This window comes from Hippocampus bargibanti, linkage group LG04 (genome assembly GCF_051943395.1).
Source record: "Hippocampus bargibanti isolate YZ-2025 linkage group LG04, ASM5194339v1, whole genome shotgun sequence".
Classification (NCBI taxonomy): Eukaryota; Metazoa; Chordata; class Actinopteri; order Syngnathiformes; family Syngnathidae; genus Hippocampus; species Hippocampus bargibanti.
Genome location: NC_142737.1, coordinates 31321920 through 31337973, shown reverse-complemented (window position 1 = coordinate 31337973; position 16054 = coordinate 31321920). Strand labels below are relative to the sequence as shown.

At 41.8% G+C, this 16054-nt stretch overlaps 2 protein-coding genes across 2 annotated transcripts in view; both read left to right on the top strand.

Moving 5' to 3' along the window:
- The window catches only part of noxa1 (NADPH oxidase activator 1), a 102117-nt gene that overhangs the window by 17203 nt on the left and 68860 nt on the right, over window positions 1-16054 (top strand). Inside the window, exons 2-3 of the mRNA XM_088993710.1 lie at window positions 2128-2306; window positions 10267-10349. Of these exons, the coding sequence (XP_088849836.1) occupies window positions 2133-2306; window positions 10267-10349 (257 nt within the window). The 5' untranslated portion in view covers window positions 2128-2132. The remainder of the gene's footprint in view (window positions 1-2127; window positions 2307-10266; window positions 10350-16054) is intronic.
- LOC148899695 (uncharacterized) lies at window positions 14385-15447 on the top strand. The gene is made up of 2 exons (XM_088995130.1): window positions 14385-14862; window positions 14952-15447. Exons 1-2 carry the CDS (start codon window positions 14632-14634, stop codon window positions 15276-15278), a joined length of 558 nt encoding a protein of 185 aa, XP_088851256.1. The 5' UTR covers window positions 14385-14631; the 3' UTR covers window positions 15279-15447.

The window sequence follows — 16054 nt, the reverse complement described above, 5'->3', positions numbered from 1 at the left end:
AACCCCTGCAATTTCAGGTAATGCTCCTCCTCTCTTTTTAGTATCTTCAGAATTTTTTTGTTTCATTCTTTGTTTTTGACATTTGTTAAAAGACCCTTGAGGGGAACCACAGTTTGTGAGTGCTCTTATTACATGTTTTGTATCATTTTCTCTACCTTCTACGCCATCTTGAAACACTTTCTCTTGAATTTAGCTCTCTCATATATATTGTTCTTTCTGGGCACAAAATATGTTTCGAACGTGTTCTTTATCGAGATGTTCTGCTGTCTCTGCTGTGCGTCGGTTAAATTTGTCTGCGCAAGATGTCTTATGATTCATCCCCATGCAGTAAATCAGTGTGCTACCTGGTTAGCAACTGTGCTAAGCTAAAGGTAAGCCAATGGTAGTCTGAATCTCCCGAATCTGTGTATCCACTGTTCCCAATCGTGAGGCTTTGAAACATCGAATCTTTCTGGTGGTTATATGCAGAACGTAACACTCGGACGAATGTCGGTAGCTGTGGATGTTGTCGTTGCTACGGCCCTGCTGCAGCTACATCGTTGCAGAGAGGAGCTTGTTCAAGATGGAAACCCCGAGCGCACCAAACAAGTCCAAGCTCAAGAGGTTGGCGCCATGACGGGATACTTGGCACGTGAAGGAGGGGAGAGTCCTCGAGCCATAGCGCACTGTGAAGGTGGCAGTGCCTACCATGCCAATCCTAGTGTGGCCATAGCCAAACAAGTCTTCAGTGTTGGCCTCGATCAGGAGATGAGGAAATAGACGTCAAACTGTAGACACGTTCAACAGTGACCTGGGGGCTGCAGTGTCGAGCAGGAGTGGTAAGCTCACTCCGTCCAATTCCACTGTGCACCACTTGAATGGCTTGGCGCAGGAGCCAACGCAGTGGATATTGGTCTGCCTCGGCTGGCTTGGTGAGCAGCGTGACATGTATGTCGAAGTGGGAGCAGAGAGAAATGATTCATCTTCCCACAGCGTTGGCATCATTGTCCGGTGGCTCTGCAAGTGGGTGCATGTGTCGAGTGGGAGGCAAACCCATAATTGGCACATGGCCTGAGTTTGTTGACCCTTTGACGTCTGGCCACATTTATCTTGGCATCGTCGTAGGTGGAGGTGGAGTCTGGGGGTTGAGGGGTCGGAGCAACGATCCGTGCCAGCGCTGGATAGCGTGAATGGGTGGGTGGGTTCGGCAGCCGAGCTGCTAATTGTGCTGCATTCTCTAATTGGAACGCCATCTCCGCCATCAACGCCAAGATCAAGGTCGTCAGGCGACAGTAACAGTTTCTCTTGTAGCAAGGGATTAATCGTGTGCTCCGATAATTGATCCCTAATCATCTCCTCTTCCAAGCGGCCAAATTTACAGATGCCCGCTAAGCATTGCAAGTCGGCAACGTAGTGGTGTACGGACTCGCCTGAGCGTTGCTGTTGTTGACTGAAGGCAATCCGTCGGATGACGACGCTCTGCGGGGGGGGGGGGGGGGTCTGTCCAATAACGCGCCACATTCTAAAAATATGCTGCCCCTCACTACCCAAGCTGTGCACTAGCATAGCTGTTAGTCGTACGTCGCTTGCCTCGTTGAGTCCGATCGCCATCAGATATGTCGTGAAAGAGTCAGCCCAGCGGGACCACAGGACTGGTGGCTCACCGGGGAGCGCAAGGAACGAGGGGCAGGGGAGCTGTGTAGAATCCCATCCTCGTTGCCAGTGTTATTTCGGAGGAATAAGATTTGAAGACTTGCTTTGTCAACGTTTTTATTGTGCCGCCATGTTCGTCTACCTGCGGTCGTGACGTCAACGCTGCTTTACAACCTGTCGCAACATTCTGTAGCAGTGTGACATATGCTACAGTGCATTTGAGGCTTTGGGCGTGGCCACAAGCCACAAGCCACAAGTGAATTCGACCAACGCCTCGAATCATGCGTCTCAAATTGTTTCACCTGTTTTCAGCACACACCTCAGATCCTCGGCACAGTCCGGCACATATAGTGCTAACAACTCGACTATCGGGCCGTTATTGTGAAACTGTTCCCTGACTTTCACCATTCATCATTTTCTACACCAGTCACCTTCACTATGAGTACAGTGATATAAAAGATGTCATGAATCAAGCACTCTTTTTGCCCAAAACAGTCAGAATGCTCTATACGGAGTTACTGCAATTGTGGAACGAGTCAGTACATGCCATGGATAAGAAGGACTGGCAAGGAGCTCTGGAAAAGCTGGAACAGATCACCGAACCTACATCTCGCACTCTATTCAATTCTGCATCAGCACATCTGGGCCTGGGACAGCTGGAGTCTGCACTTGAGGTGAATTACATTCTTTGGTATAAACAGGAGGATATTGTAAGAGGAAACCTGGTTAACACACACAAAAATATACATACACTATGCAGTTACTGTTGAAACTGATGTCTCACTGGCTGACCTGAAATCAAACTAAACTTTACCCATTGTCGATCAGTTAGGATTGGCTGTCAAAAGTATTTCTATTGGCAAAATGCCATAATCATCAGAGAATGTTTTCTTTTCATTACTCTTATCAAAGTCAGAACTGTATATACACTTCATACCATTTCTTTTATACTATGGGTCTTGGATTAAAGCGATAGCCTTTGATTAGCTTCTAAAAAGTTTCATCTAATTTCATGTCAGAGTTAGAAAAAAACATTAAAAAAGGTTTAAAAAGTGATTGTCAACTCTGAATTTAAATGTCTTCTTCCACTAGTCTACACAGAGCATTCTGATTCTGCGGAAAATGTATCAAGCAACACAATCCAATCATTCAGGTGTAATGATATGAGCAAATCCTATTTGCATGTTCTACTAGTGATGCCTGGCTTTAGATCAAAGGAGCATGCGCGCTGCTGCAGGTCGGTCTGATGAGAGCCTACGAGAGCCACACATGTCAATTGCCTTCTCCCTCCAACCAACACAGCTGTCCTAATAAAGAACGTCAACTCTATCCAGAAGTTGTATCATTTACCGAACCCGCTTACACAAAGCAACACATGGTGTCAGAAGTGGTCTGGAAGACAAGAGGACATTAAAAGGACTGGGAACGAAAGATTCCACGGAGGAAAGACATTGAGCACAACCCACGGCAGAAAACGGCAGAAATGGAAGCTTTACGTCCACCCACAGCTCTGCAGCTAACAGGTAACGTGGCTGAAAATTGGAAGAGATTTAAGCAACGTTTTGAACTGTATTTGTCTGCAATTGGAGCTGATGAAAGCCATTCAAAGATGAAAGCATCCATGTTTTTGCACGTTGTGGGAGTGGAAGCTCTAGAGGTCTACAATAACTTCACATTTGATGCTGAGGATGACAAGATGAAGCTGTCAAAAATAATGGAAAAGTTTGAAGCTTACTGCATTCCGAAACGCAATGTGACGTTTGAAAGGCACAGATTCTTCACATGTGTACAGACAGTTGGAGAAACTATTGACCAATATGCAAATGAGCTGAGAAACAGATCAAAGACATGTGAGTTCGGTGGATTAACAGAATCACTGATCAAAGACAGAATAGTGTGTGGCATTACAGACAATAAACTGAGAGAAAGGCTACTCGGAGAATCAGATCTGGACCTGGAAAAAGCCTTAGCCCTGTGTAGAGCCGCTGAGACTGTTAAGTCACAGGCTAAAGAGTTGCTAAATGATGCTAGCTGCAACGTGGATGCAGTGGAAAGAAATGCACACAGATTCAACAAAAACAAGACTGCTGAGATGAAAGCAAGAGTGAGACAACCCAAAGAAAATAGGATATTCAAACAAAAATCTTGTACTCGTGGTACGCAACATCCCCCAAAGCAGTGTCCAGCATATGGGAAAATATGTAAAAACTGCGACAAAGCAAATCACTATGCTCGTTGCTGCAGGAACCAAGACATGAAAGGCAAGATAGATGCAGTAGATGATCATTATGAAGTGGAGGAACTTTATGTGAATGCTGTAAAAGATGAAAGAGAAGAAAGAGATTGGATCACTACGCTGAAAGTGAACAACATTCATCTAAAATTCAAATTGGATACTGGAGCCAATGTGAATGTCATTTCAGAGACTGATTTCATGAAGATCAGACCGAGACCAAAAATACATAAAGCAAATATGAAAGTAACAGCTTATGCGGGTTCAGTCATACCAATGAAAGGAAAATGCATTGTGAATGTGACACATAAAGGCCAATTACATAAGCTATCTTTCATCATAGTTCCAAGGGATGTGCAGGGTCTACTAGGATTGTCGGAATGTGAGAGACTACACCTAGTGAAGAGAGTTTTTGTCGTGGATAGACAAAAAGAGACAGTATATGATCAACTGATGGAGCAGTACAAAGACTTGTTTCAAGGGTTAGGCTGCCTACCAGGAGAACACACAATCAGAGTGGACAAGAGTGTGCCACCAGTGATACATCCATGCAGGAAAGTCCCATTTGCTCTTCAAAAGCAGCTAAAATCAGAATAGGACAACATGGAGAGCAGGCATGTGATAAAGAAAATTGATGAGCCGACTGACTGGGTGAGTTCCCTCGTTGTCGTAGAGAAAAAGAACGGAAAACTCAGAATATGCCTGGATCCCAGAGATCTAAACAGAGCCATCAAGAGAGAACACTTCAAGCTACCTACTCGTGAAGAGATTATGGCACAGTTTTCAAAGGCAAAGTATTTCAGCAAGCTAGATGCTTTTTCAGGATTTTGGCAAATGAAGCTGGATGAGCCAAATTCCAAACTATGTACTTTCAACACTCCGTTTGGAAGATACAGATTCCTAAGACTACCTTTTGGAATTGCTTCAGCTCCTGAAGTTTATTACAAAACAATCAACATGATATATGAGCACTTGGAAGGAGTTGATACCTCGATGGATGACATCATCATTTGGGGTGCCACCAGAGTTCAACACGACGAGAGACTGAAAGCTGTGCTAGAAGCAACAAGAAAAGCAAACCTGAAGCTGAATAAAGAGAAATGTCAGCTAGGTACAACAGAATTGACATTTCTGGGAGATATCCTAAGCAGTGAAGGTATCAGACCAGACCCACGAAAAGTGTCTGCTATAGAAAACATGCCAAGGCCACAATGCAAAAAAGATGTGCAACGGTTTAATGGGATGATCACTTTCATGGGAAAATTCATACCCAACCTGTCAGAAAAGATGGCCCCACTGAGACAACAAACTGAGAAGAAGATAGAATGGCAATGGAATCATGAGCATGAAAAGGCATGGAATGAACTGAGGAAGCTGCTCACAGAGGAACCAGTACTGAAATTCTATGATCCAGAAAAACCAATCAAAATATCATCGGATGTATCACAGAGTGGGCTTGGTGCAGTACTTCTACAAAAACATGAAGGCTGGCAACCCGTAGCATATGCATCGCGTTCGATGACCGATCCGGAAACACGTTATGCACAAATTGAAAAAGAACTGCTCAGCATTACGTATGCCTGTGAGAGATTTCATCAATTTGTGTCAGGACAAGAAATCAGCGTGGAGACTGATCACAAGCCCTTAATAGCATTGTTTCAAAAGCCACTAAATGACTGTCCACTCCGTATACAGCGAATGATGATCAGGCTACAACGTTACTCACTGAAGGTCGCATACACCCCTGGAAAAGTGATGTATACAGCTGACACTCTATCCAGAGCTGTTGACCCGAAGGAGCACTCGAGGGCTAAACTGGATGAAGAAGTCGAAGCTTACGTACACATGATCACCAGTGCATTGCCAGTTGCAGATGCAAAGATGGAGAGAGAAAAAGAACGGAAAACTCAGAATATGCCTGGATCCCAGAGATCTAAACAGAGCCATCAAGAGAGAACACTTCAAGCTACCTACTCGTGAAGAGATTATGGCACAGTTTTCAAAGGCAAAGTATTTCAGCAAGCTAGATGCTTCTTCAGGATTTTGGCAAATGAAGCTGGATGAGCCAAGTTCCAAACTATGTACTTTCAACACTCCGTTTGGAAGATACAGATTCCTAAGACTACCTTTTGGAATTGCTTCAGCTCCTGAAGTTTATTACAAAACAATCAACATGATATATGAGCACTTGGAAGGAGTTGATACCTCGATGGATGACATCATCATTTGGGGTGCCACCAGAGTTCAACATGACGAGAGACTGAAAGCTGTGCTAGAAGCAACAAGAAAAGCAAACCTGAAGCTGAATAAAGAGAAATGTCAGCTAGGTACAACAGAATTGACATTTCTGGGAGATATCCTAAGCAGTGAAGGTATCAGACCAGACCCGCCTATCTTAAACTAGGAGTTATCAGAACCCTCCAGCATAGGGCTAAACTAATACCAACTAGCACTGAAGGTAGAGAAAAGGAGTCAAAACATATCAGGAGAGCACTCACTAACTGTGGGTACCCTCAGTGGTCATTCAACAAATGTCAGAAAGAAAGAATAGCGAACTAAACCAATAATTCTCAAGATTCAAAAAGGAGAGGAGTAGCAGTACCTTACATTGCAGGAGTCTCTGAAAAATTACAAAGAGTCCTTTGGCAACATAAAATTCCTACTTATTTCAAACCGATAAACACGTTAAGGCAAAAATTAGTGCATCCAAAAGATAGGCTACCAAATGAAAAACAAAGTAATGTAGTTTATTCCATACATTGTAAGAATGAAAATTGTAAAGAGCAGTACATTGGGGAGACTCAACAAATTCTCAAAAAAAGACTTTATCAACATCGCAGGGATAATACTAGTGGGCCTCAATCGGCAGTACATTTGCACCTAAAAGCTAGCAACCACTCATTTGACGACAATGAGGTCAAAATCTTAGCGAAAGAACATAGATGGTTTGAAAGGGGGGTAAAAGAAGCGATTCTTATAAAACAACAAAATCCTTCATTAAACCGGTCTGGTGGGGTGAGGTTCAATTTGGATCGTTCATACAATAGCCTGCTTAGGCAAAACAGGTTAGGCAACTTTCGCAATGCTGATGAGGGTCGTTATGCTGATGAGGTGATACCGGGGGGAGTGGGGGTAATAGGCCAGTCGCTAGTCAGGAATGTAGGAACAATCAGTGGGGCCACAGGGAGGGGTCCCCTGCCCCCCCAACCTGAGAGTAGGGACCTATCATAGCTGTGTCCGGCGCCACCATGTCTGGACATTAGGGATATATAAATGGGGCCGATACGACCAGTCAGACTTTAGTTCGCAGACGAAGCCTCTTGGATAGGAGGCGAAACGTCCGAAACCTTCACTTTTGTACAGATGACGGCTGAAGAAACCTTCTCATCGATCATATACAAAGGCAGTAAGATTGTCATTCCAAAGACTTTGAGAAGTGAAATGCTCAAAAAGATCCATGAAGGACATCTTGGAATTGAAAAGTGCAAGAAAAGAGCACGACAACTGATGTTCTGGCCTAGAATGAATCAAGACATCACAGATCAAGTGTCGAGATGTACAATTTGCCTCAAATATCAACCAAATCAACCCGCAGAGCCACTACACCCACAACAAGCACCAGAAAGACCATACCAGAAGGTGGGTGCTGACCTGTTTTCGTGTCAAGGTAAAGATTATCTTTTGGTCACAGACTACTACTCCCTGTATCCAGAAGTTTGCAGACTGCAAGCTACAACAGCAGAAGCAGTGATAACATGCATGAAGGCCATATTCGCTAGAAACGGGATTGCAAACCAAGTGTTTTCTGATAACGGTCCACAATTCGCCAATGAGAAGTTCAGAAAATTTGCAAAGGAATGGGACTTTAAACACATAACCTCAAGTCCACATTTTCCACAATCCAATGGCTTGGTGGAAAGTTCTGTCAAGACTGTGAAAAGGCTGATGATTAGGGCAACAGACAGTGGAATGGATTTCTACCAGAGCTTGCTGGTGTATCGCACAACGCCGCTCGAGTGTGGTATGTCCCCGGCCCAGCTACTCATGGGACGCGTGCTGAGATCCAACTTACCCATCCCGGAAAACCTGCTAAAGACAAAGAAAGGGGTGAAAGTGAGGAAGATCAAAGAACAACAGAAACAAAAACAAAAGTTCTCTTATGACAGAGGAACACGGAACCTACCTGAACTACACAGCGGTGACCAAGTACGGTACAAAGACAAAACAGACACATGGTCACAGAAAGGAACTGTTCTGCGTCAGGTCCAACCAAGGTCATACAACATTCAGACAGAGGAAGGTGCTGTTTTAAGAAGAAACCGCCGAGATCTTCTCAAAGAACCAACCATAGCAAGTCAACGAACAGAGACTGTAACAGAGACTGTTGTAACACATCTAAATCCAGGACATGCTATCCGAAAATCCTCAAGGAAAGTGAAACCACCTGAGAGACTGATTGAAACCATTTAACATGTTTTTCTAAGTGATCATGGTGAAAAAAAAAATGATGTGAATGTTTCATGTGAATGTTTCATTTATTGTTGCAAAAGTTAGAAATACTTTATTCAAGTTTAAGTTTGCTAATTACTGACATAATTAAATTCATTACGTTTGTTAAAAGTAAATAATTCAATTAAGAAAGGGAGATGTAATGATATGAGCAAATCGTATTTGCATGTTCTACTAGTGATGCCTGGCTTTACATCAAAGGAGCATGCGCGCTGCTGCAAGTGAGTCTGATGAGAGCCTACGAGAGCCACACATGTCAATTGCCTTCTCCCTCCAACCAACACAGCCGTCCTAATAAAGAACCTCAACTCTATCCAGAAGTTGTATCATTTACCGAACCCGCTTACACAAAGCAACACATCAGGGGGCGGCCATTTTGCCACTTGCTGTTAAAAGTACATCACAGGTGTGCAGGGCTCGTTTGAGCCACCAATCACCACTGACCTTTTTTCTGTGTTTGTTCATGTTACGTTTGGAAGTGACACAATCGTAAAAATTGTTGTCTTAATTGACTTCTCTAAAAACTAGAAGCGAAAAAAAAAAGTCAATGAAGGGGTGCATCGGTGCTCCCTGCAGCAGAGAGCACATTTCAGCGGCAGTCAGTGAGCCCACAGCCCCCTTTAACCATGAGCATGGATCACATTGGCAAAATGTTTATTTCTTGTGTAACGGGTGTCACAAGTCTTGATCTCCACGTCGCTTCCGTCTTACTAACACCAGACACGTGAATGTGTCTTTTTCTTTCTTCTATTGATGCAACACAGTATGGCAGAAGGGATGGGTTTCGTCTTGGAGACATAACTTGGAGTACATAACAAAACATAATGAACATGTGTGATCGTGTGGTCGTTGTTTACAGAAAAGTGAAATACAACACAAGTAAGTTCACGATTATTTACATGATTTCACCGAAACCATTACATGCCAGAATGGCGCCGCAACATACGATAATGGCGGTCGCAGCAAACTGTCGACACGCCACTAACACTCACGGCGAAATGGAAAACGACACAACCAACGATATACAGTAAACCCGAAATGAAACAATCATTACCTGCAACGCAGTATGGCAGCAGGGATAGGTAAAGTCCCATGGGTTGCGTCTTGGAAATGAATGCGCAACAGAAAAACACTATAAACTCAACTGCAAGAAACTTCCACTCGACAAAACTTCAATTAAATAACAATACAAAAAGTAATCTGGACTCGGAAGGAATCAGGTAACTAATTAGAGCACCACATAGTAGAAAAGGGAAAACAAAGTGGGATATCGTCATGAAAATGCGAGTCAATCCAGACCGTGGTGAGATACCACTTAGCATGTGAGCAGTGACTTCAGAAAAACATAATAATTGTGGCAGGACCTAATGAGAGTAAATTCTCACTCGTGATAATAAAAATAATGATTGTTTTTTTTTGGGGGGGGGAGACTTTGAGAGACTCAAATTCACTAACTCGCTTTACAGAGGCATAATAAAATGCACAAACAGCAAGGATAGAGGATAGAGTGGTTCAAATATCAGGTAGATGGATGGATGGATGGATGGATGGATGGATGGACGGACGGACGGACGGACGGACGGACGGACGGACGGACGGACGGATGGATGGATGGATGGATGGATGGATGGATTGATGGATTGATGGATGGATGGTTTCGGAGGTGACTTCACAAAACTTTACACACCTGCACATCCTTAAGACACACATTTGTTCCAAATAGTTCAAAAATTTATGTTACTGTTTACCTGAGGTATATCATGTCACTGTTTTCAGAGAATTCAAAGTTTATTCATCTTAGAAATGTCTTTGCTTTGAATGATACATATGTGAGGTACAGGTGTGAATCAATATCTACAAATTTTCACCCATGTCCTGTGTCCTGTGTTTAGGCTTTAGATGTCACAATTGTCAAGGATCAACGTCTTGCAGTTGCCTTCTTCCAGCGAGCCGCCGTCATGATGCAGCTTAACAGGTAGTACAAAGAGGACAATTACAGGATATTCATTTCGGTGATTAAATATATGCCAGGGTGTTTTGACAGTTTACTTAATTGCCAAGAGGCAACTGTCATTTTATCTCATGATTAACTGCTCAAAATTAAACTTTCCACTGATTTTACAGGTGTAATTACCATGAGAATATCTGACACAGTTTATTGTTTTGATAGAGTATTGTGAATGAAGGAATACTTCTATGATCTCCTCAGCGTTACATATTTCAAATAGTAAGCAGAGTATAAGGTTTCAACTTCAATGCCTCAGTTATGTAAAACGTTCAGTAAGGCGTTGTGAAGCGATGTGAATGTGTGCTGGGAAGCCCTATATACACAACGATTACATGACAAGGCCAAGTATGCTGAGCCCGAGAACGAAGATTTTGGCGATTTCTCGTTTCGATTTGTTGGTGTGTTCCTTTAGCGCTATAATTGCAGCGCGTTTTTGTGGTGTTGTATCCATCTCGTTGAAGAAGAACTGATTTACAAGCCCAAACCCCCTTCTTTTTATACCCGATGGAAAGGGGATTAGTAGATGATAATCCATTAATTATCCAATCAGAGGCCTGGCAAACAAGTAATTAGGGAATGTGGTTTGTCAAGTATATCAGAGAGACTCCACCCCTATCGTGGCAAACATTGTTCTGAACTTTTCACAAGCTTCAAACTCAATGTGAGAGTTTGAGACCCCTGCTTTAGAATGATTTAAACCAGCAAACAATCAAGATCACAGGGTGGCGCATTTAATTTGCACAAGGCTAAGGTAGAAATAAGCAAAATCTGTGCTTTTCTTCTTGAGAATCGCCATTTGCTGGCTCACAGCTAATTTGAGTGTTCGCCGTATTTTCACAACCACACTGTGCGACGTAGTAATTGTGCAGTGTAATGTATGGGTACTATTTTTTGTTGTCTGTGTAACCTCTAAATCGTACAGGTATGGTCCATCAATGAAAAGGATGGACCACTCCTGTACGACTGAGAGATTACACAGTACAGATGACGGCTGAAGAAACCCTTTCATCAATATTTTTTGTTGTATTTCAAATTGTAAAGTGTGATTCTCCCTCATCACTTGCTGAAGCCCAAGTAGGTAATCTATGAATGTGTGGATTGTTTTTTTTATAGATTTTTTTTTTTGAAACAGTTAGAAAAGGGAGAGCATGGTCACATTGAGCATCATCTGGTCAAGACATCAAAACAAAACATAGATCACATAACCATCTCAATAAAACGTTTTACATTTCTTGCAATTCTGCCGATGCAATGTCCTGTTCACTTTGCCATATAAGAAAGAAAAGTAAACAAATAATGAAAAAAATAAGAAACAAATAATCGTAATACAAATAAAAATAATAAAAAATAGTAATTATAATAGCAATCATTAACAATTTTGATCTTGAGTGGATTGCAGTTCATAGGTTAACTTAAATATCTTTATAAAGACTTAGGTTAAGGTAAATTTTTCCCAGGTATCCCATAGTCTCTCAAATTTCTCTCGCTCGCCTCGGACTATGAAGTAATCTTTTCCATTTCCTAAATTTCACACACAAACTTAATCCAGTCTTTGACTGTTGGGGGTTTTTGTTCGTCATCTCCTCGTGATTGATTTCTTACTTGCTAACAGCATGATGCTGTATATGTATTTCTGGGCAGAATTAATAATTAAATCAGATTTCAGTCCCAGATACATGGCTTCAAAGGTTGGAGGAATCACTTTTCCCACAATCCTACCCACTGTCATGCTTGTTTCTTTCCAGTATTTGGAGATTACCGGGCATTCCCCAAAAACATGATAATGTGACGCTTTGTTGTTGCCACAGGATCTCCAGCAAGCTGTACTTAATCCTTGCGCATGCCCTTGAGCCGGAACTCTAAAAAAATGTGACGATGTTCCTCCACCCAAATTCTTTCCAAGAGTGGGCAGATGTTGGCAATGTTGTTTCCGATGCTTCCTGATGGATTGTAATGCCTCCCTCTGCAGGCCATTTGTGCTTTATATGTTATTTCTCCTCCTTCCAATTCCTGCAACTCTGTATATTTTTGATATAATTACCCTTCCGGGTTTTGACCTATATGTTAATAGGCATGTCTTGATTAAATCAAAACCACTTTTTTTGACCCATCCTTTATGTAAATTTCACTCTAAGTAGTGTCTTAGTTGAAGATATCTATAGAAGTCGTTATTACTCAGTCCATAGTTGTTTCGCCGGTCTTGAAATTGTCGTATCCCATTCCTCAAGGAGGTCTCTGTAAATCTTTAACCCTTTTCCAACCCATTTTTGAAAGCCTGCATCCGTTCTGTATGGTATAAAATCGGAGTCAAATTCAATCCATTTTAAAAGTAAATATCTTGTAAAACAGTAAAAGTAAATTATCTTGTTTTAATATTCAATGCCACACCTTGATTGAAGTTTTGATCCAAGGGTTGACACTTTTAAGATAATTGGTTAATCCGGGGTCTCCAATAATTGCTTGCAATGGAATTTCACTTGATATCTGGCATTCTATGCCTTTCCACTTCACCCTATATGATGGGTTACAGATATTGACAAAAATATTTATCTGGGTTGCCTTATAATAATTCATCATATTTGGTAGGGAGAGGCCTCACATCAATTGTAGAGTCTTCTCTAATCCTAGGTCTCTTCCCTACGGAAGAGGATTAGGGCCATTGAAGAAAAAAAATACGGTTGGCAAAATTCTGACTTTATTCTCAAAATTATGACTTTAAAGTCAGAATTCTGATTTAAGAGGATTAGGGCCACTGAAGAAAAAAATACGGTTGGCAAAATTCTGACTTTATTATCAGAATTCTGACTTTATTTTCATAATTCTGACTTTAGAGTCAGAATTATTTTCGTTGCGACTTCAAAGTCAGAATTCTGACTTTATTCTCACAATTCTGACTTTAAAGTCAGAATTCTGACTTTGTGACGTTCGTGGAGCTATTCAATTTTGGCCCTGTCAGCGTGTACAGTACGTTAAGTGTGCCTTGGAAGACAGGACATACAGTAATGTCATCACCTATCGACTTTTTGCGTGGCCGAGGAGTGTCGGAAGACATCCTTTCACTTGGAGGAGCAGAGGGTGAGTAAACAGTGTGTTGTGTTTGTTTCATTTGGTGGCTGTTGTGTCCATAGTTAATGTGCTCTATGGAGTTTATAGCTCAGTTGCTAGCGCGAATATCATAAATAGATGCACCCGCTTTACAGTCGTGAATAAATAGAAAGTAACCATTTAAGTTGGTACTATGTCACCATGACGCCACATAACGTTGTTCTTAACAACACCACTCCTGATTTCCCACCCCATCGTGTGGAAGACAGTGGCCGACTGGAGAGTCACTGTGAACTCATTGTGAATCATTGTGAACTGAACACACTTGATTAAACTGTCGCGTCGAAGAAAGTACAGTCCTGTTTTCGCACACGACCTTTACTGTATTTACTTTTAGACTGATTCACGAATATGAAGTTACTTACGTTTGAACTAACACTATCATAAGCGAAAACATTGTTAAAAACAACTATATACAACAAGCATACTGTCATACAGTCATGTTTTCAAAATGCCCACTGGTGTTTTTGTCAGATTGTAATTGTCATCTTTCTTTTCTTGTGCAGATAAAGTGACTGATGGAGGGTGCAACCCAAACAGTGGCTGAAATTCCAGATTTGGATGACTTGATCAAGCTATGCTTTAGAATTGGATTCAGCAATAAGGAAATACTTGCAATTTTATCACACAATGCTCAAATTATTTTAAGTATTCGGACTCTGAAAAGGATAAAAGGATATGCAAAGGACTAGGTCTTTTTCGAAGAAAGAACCAGTCAAACCTGGGAGATGTGTTGGCTTTTGTCCAGCACGAGATCCTGACTAGTGGACAGATGCAAGGTTATCGTTGGCTACATCTGCGTGCCATTCACAACGGATTTGTTGTGTCACAAGATATGAGACAAATTATAAAATCGGTTGACCCTGTAGGCGTGGGAATAAGAAGAGCACGGCGCTTAAGACAGCGGCAGTACAACTGTAGAGGGCCAAATGCTCTTTGGCACATGGATGGCTATGACAAATTAAAACCCTATGGGATTGGCATTCATGGCTGTATTGATGGGTTTAGCCGGTATGTGCTCTGGGCGGAAGCCTATACCACAAACAGTGGTTGCAAGTTATTTTATAAAAACAGTTTCATGCGTCAGTGGATGTCCAGAGAGGATCCGTGCTGACAGGGGCACAGAAAACGGTTGTGTCGACAGATGCAAATGTTTTTGCGTCGGAACCACTCAGACAATTTTGCTGCAGAGAAAAGTTTCCTCTATGGAAGAAGTACAGCCAATCAGCGCATTGAAGGGTGGTGGTCCACCCTTCGCAAACAGAGTGTACAATTTTGGATTAATTTATTTCAAACTCTTCAGGATGATGGCCACTTTACAGGAGATTTTCTGGATAAAAGTCTTATCCGGTTCTGCTTTCTTAATCTTGTGCAGGTCAGGTAGAATAATGTTTTTGGGCCTTTTTTCTTTAATTTTATAAATGGTGAAAATATCATCCTCAAACAATGCTGCTTTTTGTTCAGGACGAGCTGGATAAAGTTGTGAACACGTGGAACTCACACAAAATAAGACGAAGATTGCACAATGATACAGCTACCGGTCGACCAGTGATCATGTATTCATTTCCTACGATGCACAGTGCAGAGGATCAATTAAAACCTGTTGGAACGGAAGAGATCACTGCATGTATGGAAGAGTCCACGACAAAAGGCAATGTTCCATGTAATGAAACTGTATTTGAACTGTGTTGTCTGCTTATGGAGGAAAATGAATGGCACGCACCATCAGATCCATTGAATGCGAGTGACTTGTATGTTAAGTTGAGAGAGGAATTACTGAAGTATATTTGACATGTGTACTGATGCAATTTTTGGACTTTGTACTGATGTGAAAATGAAACTTCAAATTTACTCCACAACCAGTTGTGTTTTTTTCGACTCCTCTCAATGGCACTCTTCAGCGGTAGGTTGGAAGTACATAGACATTATCTAAAACAACTTTGCCATGGCTCCAGCATGCCCTGTGACCCTTGTGATAGATCACAAGTGGATGGATGTCTTAATCGTGTTTTAAAACCTCTCCATCCATTTTCTTATCTCCTTATCCTCAAGAGTCATGTGGTGTGCTGTATAGCCTATCACAGCAGTCATTGGGCAGTAGGCGGAGGACACCCTGAACCAGTTGCTAGCGAAGCGCAATGCACAGATGAACAACCACCAGTGCTCACAATGACAAGGACAATTTAGTGTGTTCCATTAACCTGACACACATTTGTGAAATATTGGTGCATCTGGAATAGCTGGAGACTCCAAACAGGAAGGTCAGAACCAGAATCAACCTTGCACCTCCGGACTATGAGGTCGATGTGAGAATTATAAAGCCATTAGAAAATACCTGTAAAATGTTATTAAACCACCTTTACACAATATATTAACTTTCAACATTCATGTGGAGCCAAACATTGAATGCAATGAAATCTTTAATTTTGAACAAAAGAAACATGCACCTAACTAATACAGCAAAACTGTTGAAACAACCATCTGATGGTTATGCATAACTTCCTAGGCCTTTTTGTATAAAAAAGTCCACAGAACTTTACAGAACTATTACTGTATAACATAAAATG

Coding starts and splice junctions, on each gene's coding strand:
- LOC148899695 (XM_088995130.1), top strand. CDS start 14,632: ATGCAAATGTTTTTGCGTCGGAACCACTCAGACAATTTTGCTGCAGAG. Junction 14,863..14,951: donor GCTTTCTTAATCTTGTGCAG/GTCAGGTAGAAT, acceptor CTTTTTGTTCAG/GACGAGCTGGATAAAGTTGT.